The following is a 23,474-nucleotide window of genomic DNA, read 5'->3' as shown; positions in this document are numbered from 1 at the left end:
ACACTGAAGCTATTGACCTCCATGTGAGACGTGAGGGCAGCTGTAACTACCCCATCACAGATTTTGATGTGATTTCAAATAGCTGAAAATATTTCTGAGGTGGTTTAACAAGTTAATTTTCAGGCTTGTTTCTGAGGAACGCTGATGTTGACCTTCTGTAACCCACTGTAAAGAGCACTGCTGCCTCTGCCGTCCAGCCTCTGGGTCAGCGGCTGCATAGAAAATTGCATTTTTGCAGCTGAATATGCTGACATGTCAAAGGTCAAGTGAGGGGACTCTGGGTGTAAAAGAAGAATACAGCCCACAAGGGAGACGGTGTGTTGACATTGTGCTCTGACACTTTGAAGAATGTTATCTCAGACAGTAAGAAGTTTTGGGCCAATCAATCATTCCGCTATTGAACCAGCACTGGTGATTATTCATCCTGAACCTTTAAAATCGTCCAATGTCAAATGTTTGCCTCACATACCTCCTTACCCTCCTAATGTCTGGACCTTCTCCTTGGACAACAGTCATAGCTATATTTCTTCAGAACGTTTACTTATTAAAAACAAATTGAGTGTTCTTTCTCTCTACAGCATGAAGATGATCCGCAGCAACGATGGAACAGTCCAAAATATTTATGAACCTAAAGCAATTGTGTTGGCACAAGCTCCACTTCAGATATTTCACTCTCAGCCATTGACGCATGAAGATATTGTAAATCTGGCCTGTGCAGGCAGGGCGTACCTCAGCAGCAGAGACCGAGTAGGTCACACATTAAGAAAAAATATGCGTTGCAGTACATTTCTCAGTGATAGCTTCAAGAGCAGTGACCAGGTTTTTTCTGCTGTGTTAATGGGAAAAGCTTTGAAGCGTACTGTATAGTTTCTGCTGGTGTGTTGACTTGAGCTGACCTCTTTCCACCTACTTTGCCAAGAAGGCCACATAAAAAGCACCAACACTTGTGGAACAGAGGAATGGATTCAAAAGAGCAGGGTTTAGGGATACATGAGAGGTGTGTGGACAAAGATATGCACCAGCTTTTTACTTTATGCATTGCTATTCTTCTCAAGACAATCTGCATTGAATTTTATTTAGTGGAGTCACAGTAAAAGTTGATGAATATAAATGCACAACACATTTGTTCTGTATCTCATAAATTGCAATAAAAATATTGAGATTTGTGGCTGTGATGCAAAATACTTCAAGAGGCTAACATACTTTTGCAAGTTACTGTATTTTAAATGTAATTTTTGTAATTTGAGTACTATATAAATAATGTAATTTGGTACTATATGAATTAAACCAACTTGAAATTAATTAAATTGAATAATTTGCATGCCAAATAAAGCACATGTGGCATTTTAAATAAATAAAGGCATAACAAATAAAAATTAACTGACATCTTTGTGCTTACTTATATTTTGCAAAACAATTGCTCATCTTGCTTCCCAGATACCATACAAAAACATGAAAAAATATGAAGTTACCTATCTCAACTCAGTGTTTTTTCTTGTCTACTTCTACTGAAAAACACGACTGTCCAACACTTCCAAAACCAAATTCATAAGCCTCCATTTAAAGCTGAAAACCAAACCGTATTTGCAAGAAAAGCAACTTCAATGACTTACTCACTTTTTCATCCTTGGCTTTTAACGTGCCCCGTCAAACTTCTGAGTGTTCTCTATGTAATCCTGTTACGGTGCTGAAAGGTTATTTCTCTCATGTGTTGTCTGAACAGTTTATAGCTTAACGGCTCAGCCTGTGTGTCAGCTGTGCGTGCGTGTGCCTGCAAGATATCGTCATTCTTTTACATGCAGTTAAATGACTATCTGTGACTGTCTGTCAGCCTGAATGGCATTCTGACTGCGTTTGCTGGGGTAAAGACCGCAGGGTCATGGTGATTGGAGTTTGAGTCATAAATCTTCCGTGAGTTGAGAAAGTGAAGTATATGTTTTCTCGGTTTAGAGGAGAGGTGGCAAAAGGTAAGAGATAGTCACCAGAGACAGTTGTTGCAGACACTGGGGCCTGGATAAGATGAAAAAGAAGAGACAAAGAAAGTTGGAGAGGTTGCAGGGGAGGTGGAAATTAACAGCAGGACTGTTGTTAAAGTCGTGGCAGTGGCCATGAAGCCAAGTGGATGTTTGTGCAAAGCAGGGTGGGTGAGGGTGATGTGGGGGGGGGTCGGTATGGACTGAATTTGGGGATCCTGCGTTAAGTGCCTGGTCACTGGTGAAGGCCTGAAGGATTAGACTCCTGTTGTAAAACTCTTGCGAACAGCCCCCCTCTTTGTCCCTCACACACACACACAACGTGTCTCTTCCTGGATTCCAGCTTTGAGCTTTCAGTGAGATTTTCCAGAGTCACCCACCACCAACTCCTCCTCCACCAGTACTACCTATTCACTTTGCCTCTTCACTCGAACGCACTCGCACACATTCAAGCACATGTACACACACATCAAAAGACACTCAAAACAGAACCAAGATCTTGCTGTTCACTTAATATTGCCACCGTAAAGCGATCCTCTCACACTCACATCACATTAGTGCTGCTATTAGAGCAGACGCAGACATGAGAGCCACAGTGGGTGTGTGTGTGTGTGTGTGTGTTTGTGTGTGTGTGTGTGTTGGTGTATGTTGGTGTGGGTGAAGTCTGCAGGAGCTGTATACACATTAAACAGGCTGATTGTGTGTGTGTGTGTTTGTGTAAGCATCCAGGCATGTGATTCCAGGGGGAGAAATCGAAAGGGAAGTTCGGTGTGCGTCAGACATGGTCTTGCGTCTTGTGTTTTTGTGTGAGAGAAAGTAGAGACACTGATATCCTGGCACGAGATGAGTGGGAGGAAGGATGGATGAGGTTAGCAAGGGTCTGGCGAGAGCTCAGTAGGTGCAAGCTTGAGACATTTCCATATGGCAGTAAAATGTCTGCCACTTTGCTTATTGGGTTTCTAATGTGTGCCAGGTGCTGCTGGGATGCTCTCAGGAGCACTTAGCGGACCATTTCCTTATGTCTGTGTGCAGTATGTGTTTATATGCATTTGTTTTAGCCTGCATTTGAAACAAATTATGGACTTCAAACCAGATCAAACGCTGCTTTGGGACAAAATCAATGTCCACAATTTGGTTTCACTGAGGTTACATCCAAAAGCAGCTAAAATATCCTGTTTCCTCTTGGGGGCTGAATTACAGAGTAAAGGTAAGGGAAATCTTCAAAATAAAGGCATGGTTTGGAAATTGGTAATGGCTATAGTGGGTGTCCAGGCAAAAAACGTCATTGCAACATTCCCAAAAATTAGCCATCTGTATGTACGGTGGACACAGATGGCCCGCAGCCGTAAAATTCAGCCATTACACAAAAACAGGCCTATGGTATAGTTTTACTGTTACCTTTACTAGAAGGACTCTCCGCAGGGGAAACCAAATGATACACTTTGTAACATGTAGAGGAATAAATCCTGCTTAAGTTTAGCAAAACCACACCATTGCTGTAAAGTACAAGATCTTGATTTAATTATGTTGACTTTTTAGTTTCTGGAAAAAAAAAAACACAATTCGTTCCTCAGTTTGTTGGTTTAAACCAAGCTCGTACTTAGAATTGAATACATCTATTTTTCATATTTATGAGAAGAAAGATGACACTATTATTTTCTCTCCCTGGTCTTTAGGGATCTTTAACACAAGTTTTTATGATTTAGGTAAAAAAAAGTAAATGAATAAAACAAAAACTTTGTCGTTCACAAAGTTTATTTTCTTTTTCTTTTCTCCTCTATTTAAAACAGGAAGCACACTGAAGTTAAGAAGGTGGCTGCCATGACTTAGAGCTCGCCTGGTCGCCCTTTAATAGTAATCTGGCAGGGGAGTCTGTACTTCAGTGGTTTTGGCAACAACTGAAAAAAAAGTTCTTTGAAGTCGCCACATCTCCTCTTACCCACGCCACTTTGCCTTACTGTACGATTTTCCTTTCAGGAAGACTATGGTGGTATGGGCTATAGAGCAATGTCTACCTGGGAAACTGACTGAATTGTTTGTTAATGGGACCAAATCACAAAGAAGCTCTTAATACATGCCTGCTACTTATGATACATAAATGATACTTTCATAAAGAAAAAAAACTAATACAAATTTTTCTACCTAGATGTTTGTTTTTTTTTAAATAATTTTTGCAAACTGTATTTTTTAAAATTGTATATACAAAATGACAATTAGTTCCCAACATTACTTTAAAATGATTATTTGTATCCTAATCAAAGAGTTGTTTAAGGTAGATTTCTTTTTCTCATTTTAGACACATTATTAATATAATAACAACATACATCAATTATTTGCAACTAACAATCCCTGTTTCAAGATGAACATTTAGCACAAAGCTCAAATAAACTATTATTTAGGCTAGGTATAATGATGGAGCCTCCTCTTAGTCATCCTCCTTGCTTTTGTTATTGCAGTTGTTTTGCCAGATGTACGAGTATGTTTTCATAAATTGTTTAAAAAAACGTATGTTTAAAAAAAGCTGCATTTTACTCACATTATTCAGAGGAGAACATATTGTTTTATACTGTAGGTTTTTTGAAATATTGTTTAAAAATATAAATTAATTTTCTCCACATCTAAATCTACAATTTAAATTTTTTTAATTCAAGTGTAAATTTAGTTGAAAAACGGTTCATAGTAAGGTAAACAAGTTTTACCTTACTTTAAGAAGCATAGGAATGAATAACTCTAAATAAATTTCCATACCATCTGCCTACTTGACAGCTCCATATGAAATTTAAACACTAACTGTAACCTATATTTTCTTTCCATCGGTACATGGAATTCACTTCTTTCTTGGCATAAGTCAGAATATGATGTCCACTGCAGCATAAGTTCTGTTCTTTGCATGCAGAACAAAAATAAACCGATGAAATAGACTGTAACTGTAAATGTCTTACAGCCGTAGGTAGTGTTGTGTTTCCAAATGGACCAGTGAATACACCAGCATTAAACATGATTTATAGTCAGACATGAAATGCAACTCAATAGTAAGCCTGACTTTTTCAAATTCACCTTATATCATGTAGAGAATCGTCTCTTGATATACTCATAGTGTTCAAATTAATTAAATACATACTTATTAAGCTAAAACAACGAAGACATTGGGCAATACATTGATTTTAATGTAACCTTTGGGAAACTTAATTAATTTGGAAGTTCTGTAACCGCATTTCTGAATCGTTTAATTTTGTTGGAGACCAGTTCAGTTAGAGCATTGCCGCAATGTAAAATATCAAAGAAGAGTGCAGTATGGGGAAATTGTGTATTTTTAAACGTTGTTTCTAAAAACATGGAATCGATAAAACAAGTGTTTAAAACCGAAGGAACTATAATGTAAGGGAAAAGGCTGTAAAGCAGCCTGTTGGTGAGTCGTGACAGATGTCCCCACTTTCTTCAAGTCATCCAATGACGTGGAAAAATAAAAATTTATCCCCAGCGATTTAGCTATATGTCCAACCAAATTACAGAGAGTAAAGTCTTGCAAAACTCTTAAAGGTAAACCTTTAGAAGGAGTCATGGCTTAAAAAAATATAACAGTATTTCAAATAATGGTTTTGTGTTTTTACAATTACATCTCAGAAAGCGGGAGGTATCCTACAGATTTTGTAAATTGAGAATAGGTTGTAAATGACGCAAATAAGCAGAAAGCTCCTTTTCATTGGGATTACATACATCCGCAGAGGGGCGCTGTGTGTCCATTACTTTAGAGAAGAAATTCAAGTGGCCCGCTGGAAATAAATAAAGGAGACATTAAAAGTTAAAGTTTAACATTGTGGAAGGTAAAAATTGCTAAATCGCATGATTTAGAGAAAACAAATACACATATATCTAAGGAAATCTATTTTAATAGCAAAAACATATTTGGGAGAGGAGGACATTGATTTCTGTGCTGCTGTAAATGTGTGAGAGGGGTGGCGCACAGCGGAACAAAGAAAAATAATTCATGATTTTAAAATGAAAATGTTTTTTATGTTAATATAGAAAACACTGAAATTAAATAATTTTATAGGTAGGCATTTTTTGAGCGCAGCTGCTCACACTGTAACCCCTCCTCCCTCCATGTGCCCGTTTGGTCTCTCTCTCCACTCTATTTCTCCCTGCCTCTCCTCACACTCCTTATTCCTCCTCTGCCTGGGCTTCATTCCTGTACACGATCCGAGCGAGACAGACGGTTTAACGGAGCTGCCAGAAGCAGAGAGATTCGCTCAGGGAATAAATATATGTGAACCGCGCCACTGTTTTCTTTACGGGAATACCACTGGGTCGCGGACGCACGTGAGCACGCACAGGCTCATATGGGACCACTGGCCATGGTTCCGACTCCTCTACACTGAACCGCAAACAAAAGTATTGTGGAATCTCCCGGAGCAAGTTGTTGTTTTATAGCAGAATCCAAACGGGAATGCTGTCTGGATGGTGACCGCGGACTGGACTACCTGCTCTCCTGCTCAGTGCGCAGGGAAGGGACTGGGAGACTTGCATCCACTGCCTGCGTGCTCTCTGGTTTAATAGGGTGCTTTGAGGATCAGTGGAAATAATAGAAAAGTGAGAAGGGTTTTTCTGTTTTTTTACACACTTTATACCAAGGTGAAAGCTACTTTCTGCGATCTCTCACCTGCGAGCGTTTTTTTGAATGGGGATAACTCTGATCCTGGAGTCTTGACGCAGCAGCTGGGACTAGGACGGGCTGGGGGTGCGTGGAGCGTCGGGTCACCCCGGGATTGTTTTCTACCGTCACTCTCTTCTCAGTCGCGGCTCTGTTTTCATGTCCAAGTTGACCACTTTATGACAATGGATTACTTTCTGCTTTTATGCAGCCTCTTGGTGTCTGTGGTGTCCGCCGTTGAAGGTAAGATATATGTCTATATATATGTTATTTTATCTTCTGTTGTTGTTGTGGTGCGTCGCAGGCTATCCTCGGAGTGCAGGAGCCTGAAAGCTCATTTTTAACCCACATTCACATTTTCTTCTTTTCATTCAGAATTAAAACTAACACACTGATCTCAAAGTGACCAACCGTCTGGTTTTAAGGTGTTACGAATTTACGCTCCGGTGTAGGTTTCAATGCGCAGTTGTTTTGCAAAGCTCATCCATCCCAATGATAGACGTGTATTCTTTTTTGTAAACATCAAATAGCAAATTTGCTGGGCTTTTTTCGTCACTTCGAGGAAAATTATGTCCACACAGCGGGTCTCATCGGGGAGTGGCGGCGGCCTCTCCACCACCAGCCCGCCCCCCACTGCCACTTTCCCTTCAGGTCGCCTGCGTGTATTTTAGGCTTGTTTGTGTGGTCTTTTGACATCTGGACTGCGTATCACTTTAAGTGGGCTTAAAAAAAGTAAAGGAACAAGTTAAAAAAAAGTTTATCCTTCAGTACATTTGAAATGTTTTCTAAATTTCTTACATAAAAATAAAATGAGACCCGCAGAATGACAAAAATGTTAAGAGCCTTCTTTATTTTTCTGAAAATGTATATCTTATTTATTTATTTTGTGTAAAACACTATTGATTAGTGATTTACAGTAATTTGCTTCAACCGAGAGACCATCTGTTTTAGCCGAGTCCTGATGTTTTCAGTGCGTAAAATCAATGGAAAACACAATCTGTTGTTTCTTTAAGCAAATTAGTTCTTCTCCTCTGTCGTTTGGATCAGTTTGGTGCATCTCTTTATGATAGATCTGAGAAATGGTAGAGATAAGTCTGAGAGAGGGAGGCCTGGAGCTAAATCTGTGAATACTTGGTTTTCAGGCGAGGCGCACATTTGGCTTGTGCTTTTGATGCCAGCAGGAAAGTGGGACAGTGTGCCACTGGTTCAGTGATCGCTTCTTTTTTTATTCTGATTGTTTCTCGATTTGACCACCTGGAGACTTTATCTTCTAAACACAAGCGAATTGCACCTTTATATATATATATATATATATATATATATATATATATATATAGAGAGAGAGAGAGAGAGAGAGAGAGAGCGAGAGGGGAGAGATAAGACTTTATTTGAGACAGGCTGAAGTAAAATCTAAAGCCGCTTTGTAAAGTATGCAATAGCTTTACAGTAACTGTATTCAAACAAAGTTAAACAAGGGTGTTATTTATCACGTCCCACGAAAACTTCTCGCTCTACTTTTGTGAAACTATTTCATGTTACCAAAAGCCTTTTTTCACAAATCTCCTTAATTTGCCAGGTCCCAACAAACAAATTACACAAAGAAAACAAAGACACACCTCGTCAGAAAAAATAAAATAAAAAAAAGTTTGTTGATTTCTTAAGCAGTCTGTCTCCCATGAGAATGTCTGCAAAGAACTGACTCAAATGTATTGTATTGAGTCATCAAACTACCCCTGAGCGAAATGTTGCTGATTATTTTCCTTGCGACCCCCTGGCTCCTTCTCAGTGACCCCTGCGGGTCACCGGACCCCAGTTGGGAGCCGCTGAGTTAAAACACATGGCTTGAACGGATGACTGAATTCTTGTGGAGCTCGAAAGGTGGATACGGACAGGCATGCGGGGAATTACAGAAAGAAAGGGCGCTCGGTGCACGCTGCTGCGTACTGGGCTTTGTGTATTTGATGTATTTCGTTATAACTATCCATGCCCTGCATGGCCAATACCATAAATTGCACCCGACTGTACAGGTTGAGGATGTTGTAAAAATCTGTGATACAAGCTGATGATTTATGGGCCACTGCTGGAACTTGTTTCTGGTGCATCATGATAAAAGCAAGGTCGAGGGAAACAGGCGGACCGACCGGGGTCGCGTTTCCCCGGGAACGAAGCGCGTCTCCTCCGGGTCGCTGGGTCACCCTATGCTACACTCGCTACAAACAAATCCTAATGAATTCATGTTTTTCTTTTCGTGCTATTGTTCACGTATAACCCGTCACAGTAAATGTAATTATGAAAGCAGATGTCTTACTTAGTTTTCTTTGCTTTCGTAGTTTACTTTTAATTATGCAACCATGACACAACTACAGTCCGAGGTTTCTATTAACGTGATTGCTTAGAAATAGTAAAATAATAATAATTTGAACAATCCAAATAACAGATGCTTTGCTTACAATTTGCTATTTCTCTTTCAACTATCGAGGCTTTGTGCTGAATGGTGACAAATGAAGTTACGTTTTTTTTTTTTACAAATTAAGAAATTGGCTTTTCTTATTTTTAATGTTAATTGTTTGGCCTCTATGTCACTTTAAATGTTTTTTTCTGATTTTATTTAGATTACAAATTTATGCAGCTTTTGCTTTGATCAAAGTGCGACGTGTCTTGTTCCGGCGTCCTTTAAGGTCGGCGTATTAATCGGTGGGGAATAGCTGTATGAGGCCTTGGCTTGTTGAACCTTCAGCTGCTAGAAGGCTGAGAAGACAAATTGCTTTGATGACAGTCCACTGTGGTTGCTGAGGCAGTTTGCTTACCATTCGGTGTGAATTACCTGTGGTGGAAGGAGAAAGAAGGTGAAAACAAAATGTATTAACCTGGACCTAATTATTCTCAAATTACTTTCGTGCTGCTTCACTTAATGCACCCCTGTATTATATTAAAGCCACAAATGCTAGTTAGGCTTAAACATATCGTTTTATTCACTTCTGTACATATTTAACTAACTCTGAGTGATGGGTTTTGTATTTGAGTAACATACGTGTGTGCGTGTTTTCATAAGCCCGGGTCCACTTATAAATTTAGATTTTAAACTCAGACATACATTTTTATGTCTTAACAAAGACAACTGGACCTTACAGTCATAGCTCAGGATTTCCCCACTCTGTGCCCTTTTCCTTCTATTTATGGCTATTTATTTTGTGGCATGATTACGCACAAGCAAGTCCTTTGTTGCGCAAGTTTATGTTATTATGTGGGTGAGATCACACCTCCACAGGAGTTTTCCTGTGCCTGCTTTCAATTGGCACATTTTTCATCGAACCCTTCTCCCATGATTTATTTCTTATCTCTCCTTTCCTCTCTTTCTGGCATGGGATGCCATCCTGACCGCCGTCATCATCCATCTGATGTAAATAAAGAATGTTATAGAATTAGATAAAAAAAAAAAAAAATCAAGAATATATATATATAATACACCAACTGGACGTAATTTAAATAAATGTAGGAAAAGTTTTAAGGGTATACTTTCGTTTCTTTATCTATAAAAAGAAGACCTAAAGGATAATTTCGTAAAATTTACTCGCTTTCACATTAAGAGCTAAAAGATCAAATTTAGTCCCTATAGATCATTTGAGGCGTCCACTTCTCGCTAAAGAACAATTAACCTTCGCAATAAAGAGACTAAATGGTGGCCATTTGTCCGGCGCGTTCACTGTGCCATAAGGCCTCCATGCTTATAAACGCAGGCTCAGGCTGTGTGGGCCCTCAGCAGGACTCACGGGGGAAGCTGCTGCGTCAAACTTTTCTCCGGGAGCTCTTTTACACGACATTCAGAAGCAAATTATTGAACAAGTGATTTTAGGGTCTTCGTTGGAGTGACAAAGGGAAGTATTAGCGGCTCTGTGGTGGCTATTACACAGGCCATTCAAGAGCTGAGTGGAATTGGGTTAAATAGGCGTGAAAGTGAATTTGCAAAATAAAAGCAAAGTCATTCAGCCACTTAAACTGACGGATCTATCTATCTATCTATCTATCTATCTATCTATCTATCTATCTATCTATCTATCTATCTATCTATCTATCTATCTATCTATCTATCTATCTATCTATCTATCTATCTATCTATCTATCTATCTATCTATCTATCTATCTATCTATCTATCTATCTATCTATCTATCTATCTATCTATCTATGCCCTATTTGTACTTCAGCTTTAAAAATATTTTTTTTCAAAGTTTCTTCTAATAGAAATTGAGAGAGGCATTTCGCAAATTATATTAAGACAATAAGGTTTTTATTTACATTTTAATAAAATTGTTATGTATGTATTGCATGCATAAATTTTTTTTTAACCCTATGTATCTATCTATCTATCTATCTATCTATCTATCTATCTATCTATCTATCTATCTATCTATCTATCTATCTATCTATCTATCTATCTATCTATCTATCTATCTATCTATCTATCTATCTATCTATCTATCTATCTATCTATCTATCTATCTATCTATCTATCTATCAGTCTGTCTCTCTGTTCAGTTTATCACATGCTGAAGCTACTGACCACAGGCCATGTTGTACATTTCAAATTTTCACTTCAGAGATTAGATACTTCATGGCACTGTAATGCAGACGGATATCTCTATTTCAGAAACTTTTCCAGCTTCCAAGTTTAAATAAAGGAAATTACAAAACGAGATGAGAGACAACAACTGTGCCAGTCTGTCATCCTCTTCAGTGTCCCTTCATACTGACCTCGGCAGGGGATCCGAGCCAGTCATATGCTATAGTCTGACGCCATGTTGAACAGATGTACTTTGACTTAGATTCAGATTGGCGTATGGGGCATTCTGGGGGGAAAATGGAGGAGTGGATGGTGACATTTTGAGAAGCCAGGGCGGGGTGCTGTGGGAGAAGCTCTTTGGTAACGGCTGAGTTTGTGGGGCGGATTTGGGTCATAGGCCCGGAGATCAGCAGCAGAGTTGAAAGATTTTACAGATCCAGCAGAGATACGGAAAATGCTTGTGCTTACCTACCGATGGTTCATTAATTAAATGGTGACATCTCCAAACAGGAATTTTATATGTAGCTAAACTGTCACCATATTAGGCCTGCAGGGGCGTCCATGCACCATGGAAATTATGTAAGGAAGAAAATGGAGCTCACTTAGAACTTTAAGATGAGTCTAACTCAAACTCTGTCTCACTAAACTTTCTGGGTAACATAGCATGTAGTTTTACGAGTAGTAATGTTCCAGTATCTATCTATTCAAACATTTCTGTTTGATTAGTTATTTTAATAAGATGCCACAGAGTTACCAGTTTTCTCTGACTGCATGTAGCATAGAGTAATGCAGAGTGACCTGGTCCCCTAGATTTTGATACACACTGCCAGTTAGCTGGCTGAAATAAGGCTCTTTGGCTTTTTGTTCCCTTAGAAGTCATAAAAATATGGTTATTTGGGGATCTTTTAGATTCTGAAAACCACAGACTGCCATTCTTATTACAGTAACACTGCTTTAAAGTTAGCAAGATACAGGTAGCAGGTTTGTTAAGCAGTTGAAAACAAGGTGGCCACCTCAGCAGATAGACCAACTAATTAATCACTTAATATCAGCTTGTGTTACTCAGTAAGAAGCAGAACTGCAAAAGGTTATAATACTACATGGAATATATATTCCAAAAAACATCTAAAATTAAAAGATTTTTGATTTGGTCAATCTGTTATAATCCAAATAACAATAAAGTTCTTTATATAAAATTATTATTAATGTAATACTGAATATGTAATTTTATTTCAGCAGTAGTCTGAATAATTATTGCTTGTCTGTGTAAGATACATTAAAATAGATGTTTTATTACATTTATGTTTTAAACCTTTGCGTAAATATTGTGAAAGAGTAATCTCAAAAAACCTCATGCCTATCATCAAGCACCTCCATGTTACATTTGTAGAGACTTAAATGTACACTTTATATTCCAATTACAGTAAATATTTTTAGGTAAGGATCTGGTTTACCTTATTTCCATTCATACACCTTAATGCAGTATATTTTAATATTATTTAATATTATGCATATATTTCTGTTAATTATTTGAAGGATTTATCTATGAGACAGGTAGATTCGTCCCCTTGACTTTGACATTAGTCTTGCTTAAATGGATGTGAGTTTAAGATAGGAGTCAAAGGAATGTGACCAGTGTTTCCAGATTTTTACTGGTCTATTTTAAACTTGTCTTTTACTGTGATTAATACCTTGCAGACTTAATTACACTAATATTTGTCATTTATGGCTTCCTGAAGCTATAGCTCCATTCACCTTGTCGCTATTTATCAATATTCATTCACAAACCCTTCTCAGTAGTTTAAAGTGGCATCAGCTTTATGAGAGTGGCTTCCCAAACAGAATTTCCTTTTGAAGCTTTAAAAATTTCTGAGTATGTATACAGTTTTTATGGATGCTTCACTTGTGTGACATTTGTTTGGGAAGTCTCTCCTGGCATTCAACAAGGGGGCCTTGTGGGATGGCAGGTCTTTGACACCCACTGTTGAGAGCAAGCAGGGGAGGGAGAATGTCTCTGGGCCTGCCCACCACACATGCACACAGTCAGTCACACACACACACACACACACACACACACACACACACACACACACACACACACACTGCTGCTGTCTGCAGGCAGCCAAGCAGAATGACAGAGATAGAAAGGGAGAGACACAGACGCAAGGAGTGAAAGAGAGCCAGGGAGAGATTTTGCGCTTGTAGGGAGAGCAAGATGGGTGGTACATCTAAACAGAAGGACTGTGTTTAATTGGTTGGGATACATAGATAGGGGAGTGTTTTTATGTGTGCATTGCTGTGGGTGCTGTGTGTCTGGGTGTCAAGTGAAGAGGATTAAAAAAAGATGTAACGTGAGAACTGCATATAACGATGTATACACTGTCTTAACATTTATTAAAAAAACAAACTCTGGTTTGGATAAAACCTGAATGACTTTTGTTTTCATTGCAATTGTAGGTAATCATGCACAATTGGGTAGAGAAAACAAACACTTTTAAACATTCATTATCTCACCTGCGTTTACACTGTGTTTGCGGGAAAATAATTAAGTTAGTTGACTTCCCCCTGCGATGTTGTACACTTTAGCTGTGTATGGTTTTTGCTGAAAAATTAACCTATATTCAAGTTTCCTGTGCATGCAGAGATAAAAGACGGCTACTACAGGCAAGGGCTTTCCTCGAGGTTCTCACCAAAACACAGCATATAAATGACTTTCAAAATGCTGGTGAAATGTTCAGCTTAATATTAATGGCCATCAGTGCTGGTGTTTTATAACCCCTGTCTGCACCGGATGCCTATAAAGTGCAGCTGAGATTACCATGTGTTAAACTGTCCAGATTATTAGTTAGTACCTGCTGAGATTTCCACCCACGCCAAACCTACGCCCCATGACCTCCACCCACGGGCCACGAACGGATACCCCCATAGATTAATTTTAGGTGGACCTCACATCCCTCGGCAAGTCCTTGTCTTCAACAATAGTCATAAAACAATCAATCTCCCAGGGGTTCACCAATTTTTTGTGATGAATAAAAATACCATTGAAAGACTGCATATTTTTAAACAAAACTGACTGTGCAACTCACAACTGCCTATTAGCAGATAAGGGAAAGAGCATTCATACCACCTTTTTGTTTTTTTACATTTTCCCTCTTACAATTACAAACTTTAATGTATTTTGTTGTTATTTTATATGATTGAGCAACACAAATTTTGTATAATTATGATGCGAAAGGAAATGTTCCACTGTCTCCATAAAAAAAGCCTCCCCACACCATTATGCTGTCATCACCATGTTTCACCATGAGGATGATGTGTATGAGGTAATGTGCTTGGGATGTTGTTTCATAACCTAACCCTGATTGAAACATCTTTATAAGTTCTAAAGTGTCTAAAGTGTCCACTATAGTCCATGATCTACATGATGCTTTTTGTTCAGTAATGTTTTCAAACAATCCACTGTGGTCTTCACAGAATAGCTGTATGACTACTAAAATTTAAATACACACAGGTAGAATCTATGTACTAATTAGTTGACTCCTAAATGAAAGTGGTTGCACAGGATTATATTTATGGGTTTCATAGTGAAGCGCCTGAGCATGTTGCATTTTTTAAGGAATACCAGGTTTCATTTTCCTTTCACTTTACAATTATGCTCCACTTTGAGTTAACATAGGTCTGTGGATGTAATGTGGCAAAATCTTGAATAGTTCAAGGGGTATGAATTTTTTTGCTTGGTACTGCAAACTGTAGAAACTCACACAAGTAAAGAACGTTCAAAGCACAACCACAGCACATATGCTATGTTAGGGATGTGTGCTGAACTTCTCTTTAACACCACTGCCAGCCTGCAGGTGAAGGTTTTGCATGTTGGACCAACACTGCTGAGAATGACATATGACAGCTATTAGGCTGTGTGACTCAGGCTCAAAGGGTGGAGCTCAAAAGTGGATTTCTTCTTGCAGCAGCTTTTCCAGCTCAGTACCTCCTCCTACCGTTTCTTTACAAGCCTTGGACTTTTCTAATAAATGTCTGCCAACAGAGCAGAATGAGATCTTTGATATTTTTCTTTAAAAAAGGCCCATTACATCTGTGTGGATAGTGGACACAGCTGTAAAACACAAAGCCTCCAGGGGATAGGGGCGGGACAGACCACATTACCTGGTTTCAGCCTCTGCTGTTAAATGTGAGACAAGAGAAACAAGGGAAATTTAGTAAAGAAAAGGGAACCTTATTTGTTGAATTTTGCTATAGCTGGGTGAGTAATGACGAGACATTTTGATGTGTCTATCCTAGATTCAGGCCTGGTTCCTTTCAAGAGCAGAGACACAACTTAACCATTTTTAAATGGTGATTCTGATTCAGCTTGTGTGGATGATAGTTGCTTTTTCAAAGGAAAAGCTTTGATACACTGATGTGACGGTCCTACAGGGGTTGGACAAAGAAACTGAAACACCTGGTTTTAGACCACAATAATTCATTAGTATGGTGTAGGGCCTCCTTTTGCGGCCAATACAGCGTCAATTCGTCTTGGGAATGACATATACAAGTCCTGCACAGTGGTCAGAGAGATTTTAAGCCATTCTTCTTGCAGGATAGTGGCCAGGTCACTACGTGATACTGGTGGAAGAAAATGTTTCCTGACTCGCTCCTCCAAAACACCCCAATGTGGCCCAATAATATTTAGATCTGGTGACTGTGCAGGCCATGGGAGATGTTCAACTTCATTTTCATGTTCATTAAACCAATCTTTCACCAGTCTTGCTGTGTGTATTGGTGCATTGTCATCCTGATACACGGCACTACCTTCAGGATACAATGTTTGAACCATTGGATGCACATGGTCCTCAAGAATGGTTCGGTAGTCCTTGGCAGTGCCCAATACTTGTGCCCATCTAGCACAAGTATTGGGCCAAGAGAATGCCATGATATGGCAGCCCAAACCATCACTGATCCACCCCCATGCTTCACTCTGGGCATGCAACAGTCTGGGTGATACGCTTCTTTGGGGCTTCTCCACACCGTAACTCTCCCAGATGTGGGAAAAACAGTAAAGGTGGGCTCATCAGAGAACAATGCATGTTTCACATTGTCCACAGCCCAAGATTTGCGCTCCTTGCACCATTGAAACCGACTTTTGGCATTGGCATGAGTGACCAAAGGTTTGGCTATAGCAGCCCGGCCGTGTATATTGACCCTGTGGAGCTCCCGACGGACAGTTCTGGTGGAAACAGGAGAGTTGAGTTGCACATTTAATTCGGCCATGATTTGGGCAGCCGTGGTTTTATGTTTTTTGGATACAATCCGGGTTAGCACCCGAACATCCCTTTCAGACAGCTTCCTCTTGCATCCACAGTTAATCCTGTTGGATGTGGTTTGTCCTTCTTGGTGGTATGCTGACATTACCCTGGATACCGTGGCTCTTGATACATCACAAAGACTTGCTGTCTTGTTCACAGATGCGCCAGCAAGACGTGCACCAACAATTTGTCCTCTTTTGAACTCTGGTATGTCACCCATAATGTTGTGTGCATTTCAATATTTTGAGCAAAACTGTGCTCTTACCCTGCTAATTGAACCTTCACACTCTGCTCTTACTGGTGCAATGTGCAATCAATGAAGACTGGCTACCAGGCTGGTCCAATTTAGCCATGAAACCTCCCACACTAAAATGACAGATGTTTCAGTTTCATTGTCCAACCCATGTAAGTGTGTGTGATAATTAACAGTAATGTCTGTTTGAGAGAGAATGCTCGTATTGTGAATATTTTTAATGGTAGGGTGGACTAAATGCAAGTGGTCCTGTTCATATTGATATTAACCTTTTCAAAATACCTGATTGTGCCACCCCTGTTAGACTTAATGTCAGAAACACTTACCACCTGTGCTTCATCTGCACTTAAAAAGACCTTCAGAGAAGAAGAACGTCCCTCTTTTCCAAAACAGTATTTTTCAATTTTCTTTCAGTTTTTTGAGTAACAGCAACAGGTCCAGAGCCATGTTCCACTATCAACAATTCACCAAATTCACTCCGGACATCCTGAACACACTCCGCTGCTTAGCTCACCCCAGGCAAATCCAATGTGTTTCAGTGGCAGCGGGACCAATCAGATGCAACCTTTTGTCAAGATATTTACATAATCTCCATGGTTCCGAACTGCAGCCTCCCTCAGAAGCTGCCAGCTGTGAGGAACATTTATTTAACCTCAGCCAGATTTGATGTGAAGGCTAAGTGACACAGTAACTTTAAAAGTTTAAGCATGTGTACTATTTAGAGGACAATATAAAGAAGGTCAGAGAATCAAAACGTCATTTTTGGATGAAAGCATTTGAAAAGGGCAATGTAGCAAATGTAGAGGTGTAACTTTTTTTCCTAGCACCTGTTTAGATAGATAAAGAGGTATGTGTAAAATGGATTACACTCTTATGGTCTGTTTCAGCAGCAGAAAAATGTCTGAAGGATGTATCACCCTTAGTATCATATGGGATTAAAGCTGTTAAAAGATTGTTCTCTATCAACTATTGAATGAGAAGGTTTTCATTGCCTTGCAGTATTCCCACCATTTGAACTTACTCAACTTTTGTCACATTAAAACAGCAAACAGGGACAGGCTAGAATTGATGGGAAACTAGATAAAACTAAAAGGAAAATTCCTAAAGAATGGCTGTTATGATCTGTAAATACTTGAGATTGGGGTATAGGTTCAGCTTTTAACAAGATAACAACCAAAACATACAACCAGAGCTACAATGGAATGATTTAGATCACATATGTCAAAGTCAAGGCCCGCGGGCCGACTCCGGCCCGCAAATTAATTATCTATGGTCCCCTGGATGATATTTAATTACTATTAGAACCGGCCCGCAGGCCACAGCCGTCCGCTGGCGTTTTGCACGCACCAACACTACATTCCCCACAATGCAACGGTAGTCCGCGAAGTCACTGTAGCGCGCACAAGCGGCTTCATTGTTCATCAGCAATCACAGCAGAGATCAACTTTCAGGTACCCCCCTCCTCAAACATGGCTAAACGTAAGGTGGACGCTGAGAACAGGGGTTTCAAGCCAGGTGGGAGGCAGAGTACATGTTCACGGAGGCAAAAGGCAAACCTGTGTGTCTTCTGTGTGGAGAAAGTTTGGCTGTAATGAAAGAATATAATGCAATATAAAGTTTATAATGCACGCACTTTTATTTATGTATTCATCTTGATATTAAGAAACATACTTTGTATTTCAAACCAGTTAAATTTTTCGCTGTTTGCCTGTTGAAAATGTTTCCACTTGAGGTTACTGACAGAGCCATAACAAAATATTGCTTTTATTCATTTAATTATTAAATAATGTACTCTGTGTTAAGTCTTGGTTCAATAGGCTATGTGCAATCATTTCAATATGTTTTAATAAACATTGAACCAGTCTGGCCCTTGGTTTGTAGCAAATTTGGTTTTTTGGCCCTCGGTGTATTTGACTTTGACATCCCTGATTTAGATCATGATTTATATCAATTTGACTGGGTCATTTTAACATATATACATATGTGTTCGAATGGCCCAGTCAAAGTCCTACAAACCTAAGACTTGAAAACCTAAGTACAAATATACTCCTTATTGAAAATAACTGAGCTTTAATTATATTGTGAGGAAGAACAGTAAAGATATAAGTCTCTAAATGTGCAAAGCAGGTCGAGAGATACCTCAAGACAGGAAGATGTAATTGAGGTGAAAGGTGGTTTGATAGTATTACCTCAAGGGGGGGCAATGAGCAAATGCATGCCACAATTTTTAGATTTTCATTTGCATTTTTTGGGTAGAAAATGTCTCAAACTTAGAAGTTCTTAGGATTTCTGATCTATGTCAGTGTATTACTATATTTGCTGGACATAGTACTTGTTTGCTCCTTTTCTTTTAATTCCGATTATGTATAGCACATTGAGCCAGATCAAAGTGCTGGCCTGTATTGATTTACCCCATCCCTCAGTGCCAAGTCAGACCATAAACAGCTTCTCTTTCCCCTCACACCCCATGGAACTCCCTTCTGACCTCACATTTCTCTTTTGAACACATGCCTAACACAAACAAATAATGACAGTTGCTTATTTGCTCAACCACACAAAAGTATGCACAAATAACCTCCAAACATTACATATGCATTCAAACCCCTCAAAATCCTCACCTTTGCACCCTCTTGGTAGGGTCAGAGGGCACATCCAGTCATTCACAGCTCTGCTAATGAATCAATCAGCTGGCTCCATTCTTTTTATTTCTGCCAGATCCAATCGATCAGGCTCTTTCTCCCTGTCTTGTCAGAGCAACAGGGAAGCTCAAAGGCTGAGAGAAGAGGAAGGGGTTTTAAAACATCTAGGCAGTTCAACGACCCCCTCAATTTCTGTCTGCCTTGTGGAAATGTGGAATTTTGTAGTTGTATAGCAGTGTGTATGCAAGAGTTGAAACTGAAAGAGAAGGATCGGATTAAAAAAGATTAAACAGGCAAGACATCTCCTAATGTTTTCCTGACCTTCCTATTACCTTTAGTTGAAGTCAGATGTTTCATAGCTCTGTAGATTGCAGCAACATCTGAACACAATAGCTGATGCAAAATCTTAGCGATGTCTCGTATTTACTATGATGCCTATAGTAATCCAACCTTCCACTGAGTGTGAGCTTCTGACTTTGCCAGCTGAGCGATGTGTGTGGTGGGTCCAGCTCTCCACATGCTGCAGGTCCACACATAAAGTCAAAGTCAAAAAGGTTATCGTTTTTTAAGCCTGCTGTTAGTGGATGTGTGCATATGTGTGAGTTCATGCAGAGCTAGAAAAATGGAGAGACAAGGCATTATGGGGTTTAAAGGGTTCTTATATGTTCTGTTAATTGGGTCTCGTTCATTTTAAAAGGTGTTGCCAAAGCAACTAAGGAGCCCATAGGTTTTGGAGGGCAAAGTCATCTGAGGGGCAGCAAACGAACAAAGTGATAAATAATTTTGACGGCTGAGATTGTGAGATCTGTTTGAGAATAGAAACTGCACTGCAGCATATTACCAACACAGGGGTCCAACTCTTTGCTTTCAGATAATGAAGCTTCCTCCCACACAATTGGACCTGAAATGCACGATCCACTGTTTTCTATCAGTGCCTTATACTAACTCCCACCCACAGTACTTATCTTGCACAACCTTACTGCTCAGAAATCATAGAAGCAGGCTTTGATTCAATATAGATGGAACCAGTCTGGCTTTTTGAGCCATTCCTCCATTTTCTATGCCCTTTTAATCATTGCAGATGGCACTGGGCTAGGCCTTATTTCTAGACGTCGAGGGGCGAAAGATGGCATACATCTTGAACAGGTTTTCAGTCCATCACAGTTTTAGACTGTGAACGAGAACGAGGGATAGGCAGGTGAGCAAGATAGCAAAATATCCTTATACCAGATAGTTTAATGGCACCTTAGATTTGGTTAAATATCTGTGAAATCTTGAGCTTTGTTGGACATGAGAATGGAATTGGTTACTTGAAATGTTACTTTTATTGTGTGTCAAAGTTTACTTTTTACTCAAATTGTAATAGATTTTCTTGGACTTATACATATTCTTGACATTGGAAGACATCTGTGGTAATTGGGTTAAACTTTAAAGAGACCTCCCAAGCATTTTCTCCAGTGTGAAACATTTCTTGTCTGTCAGATTTGATTGATCCATATAATTCTTATCTTTGTCTATGTTAGACTCCCAACTCTGACAGTAAGCAGCTGGAAGACAGGTGCTATTTTTGTTATCTAAGACTTAATTAGATCTTAAGTGTCAGTATACCTATGCCTGTTAAATGTCTGGAGAGGAAATCTAGCAGCTCAAAGCTATAGAACACATATAGAATTTCCACACATTCTACTGACTGCAATTGTATCCTTTATCTCACTAAAGCCAAATGGCACTCAGGATACAGGAAAGGGAAACAAAAGAAAACAAAGTTCAAAGACCAACACTTACATGACAGGTTTGGTGTGCGCTTTTATTCCAACTTGTCATTGTCGCTCCAGGCTTTAATTTAAAAAAATGCATTCCCCACCTGTCAGCTTGGACAATGTGAAAGATTAGTAGTGAAGAAATGGTTGCAAAAGAAACATCAAGCGGACTTGTCTCAGTTGCCTGTAACTTAAGATGTTGCTTTAGGTGGCATAGGGTGTCTAAGTGTGAGTTGCAAGGGGATGTCTTGGTCTTAAATAGTGAGACAAATGACTAAGAGTGTGAAAACAATCGACAAACACATGGAAGTGCAAGCGAGAACACACACAGGGGTCAGATAACCCCTGGCCAGAAGGGAATGCTTGAGCTAACATAGGAAGGTGTGGTGTGTGTGTGTGTTGTGTGTGTGGTGCAGTTGGTGAGGGGTTTGTGTTGTGCAGTGTTTATGGCATCAGTGTTAGAAACAGGTATGCTAAAGCATGGCCTCCTTTGACACTTCTGGCCTTTGTAAATACTCAGGGGTTCAGGAACTAAAAGGGTGGTGATGATTAGAAATTCAATTTAGCATGCTATCAATCAATTCCACAAAGACAGACAGGATTGCTGTCTATTGCCCATCCTTAAACCAGATTGGGCTGGAGTCTCATGGGATTCACACCCTTTTTTCACGCTTTGTTAATTAAGCGACCAAGCTGCCCCTGCACTTACTTATTTATGAATCCTGGCTTCGACCTGTACTGGAAACCATTCCCCTCGCCAATTAGTCTCTCACTAATGGCTCTGCTTCCAGACAATTTTTAGACCTTATTTTGTCAATGCTCACCACCAAAGTGTAACACCCAATTTGACCTTGACATTACACAACTTGCTGTATGGTGTTGTGTTTCTGTGGTACTGGATAAAGTGCCCCCACATGGGATAATGAGGCCACACTTAAAAAAATCAATTTCTATTGCCATCTGTCTGAGTAATTTTTCACCTGGTAATTAAGCTATAACCAGAGCAGTCTTGATGTGTTGAGTCAGGACAGCCATTGAATAGAGAAGTAATTAAAAAAGAATGCAACTTAAGTTTTGTGAAAGGGGCTTTCTAACATTGGCGCCATTTATTTACTTTGTTCATACATTTGTTTTAAACAAAGCCTTAGAGTAGCAAAATGCTGTATTTATTACCAGCCCCATAAGTACATACCTTACAGTATTTTTTTTAATTTCTTTCTTTCTCATGTCGTTATAGTTGTGGGTCACTATCCTTACTCACCGTGCCCTTGTGTGATGTGGTTTTGGAATCCCATAAGCAGTGGTCCAGAGTCAGATATACAGACTAAAATCTCCGGGCATTTAATTGTATTCCTGGCTGGTTCAAACAACTAATTGGGTCAAAGCTGATCCACACCCTGCGGAATGGGCTTTACTTACTCTGCCTTTCTGGCTTGGTCCAGTGTTTTTACAAGTCTACATATATATCATAAAGTTAAAGCCGAATAATATTTTTGGTGCGCCTTGTTTGCAAAGTTTCCACTTACAGAGGAAAATAAACTTTTACCTCATTCGGGTTTATTCCCTTTCAGGTTTTGTCACCACAGCCCACAAAAGAGTATATGCTAATGGGTGAGTTTAGACATAAATACATGGGTTATTTTTTAACTTATTTGGTCACAAATGTGTTAGACGCTATTTTACCAATAAGTAACACAACAAAGCAACTGTTTAGGTAGGTGGATTTTTTTTATTTTTCTCTAGTTTGGAAAAAGTTTAGCATTGATTTTCCTTAATAGCCAAGTTTTTAACAAGCTTCAATTTTTTGCAAGTATTAGAAAAAAACTTCTGCATGTTTGCCTGCCATGTAAAATATACTTATATGCCTTCTCATAAAGATTTTCATCAACTCACCCACTTTATACAAAACACCTTGGGGGATACACATACTTGTGATGTTTGGTGTCACAACAGTGGATAATTGCTCTAATATTTCTGTGGACATCTCTCATTTGAGTATCTCAATATGCCCAATGATCCATGTGTGACAGACGTTCATGGTTTAGATATAGCGAAACCTCTGCATGCAGAAATTTGCCTTTTCTGTCTGTACATTAATCAATGCATGCCTGGCGGCCCTGTGGCTAGTGCTACTGTGTGTGAATGTGAAGGTTGGGGTGGTGGTGTGGGATAATTGGTGACACCCCGCTCCCTCTAAACTGCCAGCTTTAGTTACACATCAATGAAGGGTGAATAATACATTGGTTATGGTAGTCTCTATCTCTACTTCATATCCCAAAGGAAATAGAAGAATAAAAGGTAGGAAAATTCTAAAATGAAAAAAGACTGTGTGCACTATA

The 23,474-nt window shown here is 39.4% G+C and overlaps 1 protein-coding gene across 1 annotated transcript in view; it reads left to right on the top strand.

Moving 5' to 3' along the window:
- The first annotated feature begins 6,140 nt into the window (after nt 1-6,140).
- The window catches only part of LOC124873398 (ephrin type-B receptor 3-like), a 68,719-nt gene continuing 51,385 nt past the window's right edge, over nt 6,141-23,474 (top strand). Inside the window, exon 1 of the mRNA XM_047374031.1 lies at nt 6,141-6,867. Coding sequence (XP_047229987.1) covers nt 6,804-6,867 — 64 coding nt within the window. The 5' untranslated portion in view covers nt 6,141-6,803. The remainder of the gene's footprint in view (nt 6,868-23,474) is intronic.

Source organism: Girardinichthys multiradiatus, chromosome 9 (genome assembly GCF_021462225.1).
Source record: "Girardinichthys multiradiatus isolate DD_20200921_A chromosome 9, DD_fGirMul_XY1, whole genome shotgun sequence".
Taxonomy (NCBI): Eukaryota; Metazoa; Chordata; class Actinopteri; order Cyprinodontiformes; family Goodeidae; genus Girardinichthys; species Girardinichthys multiradiatus.
The sequence above is the reverse complement of the archived record's forward strand: the minus strand, read 5'-3'. Positions and strand labels throughout refer to the sequence as shown.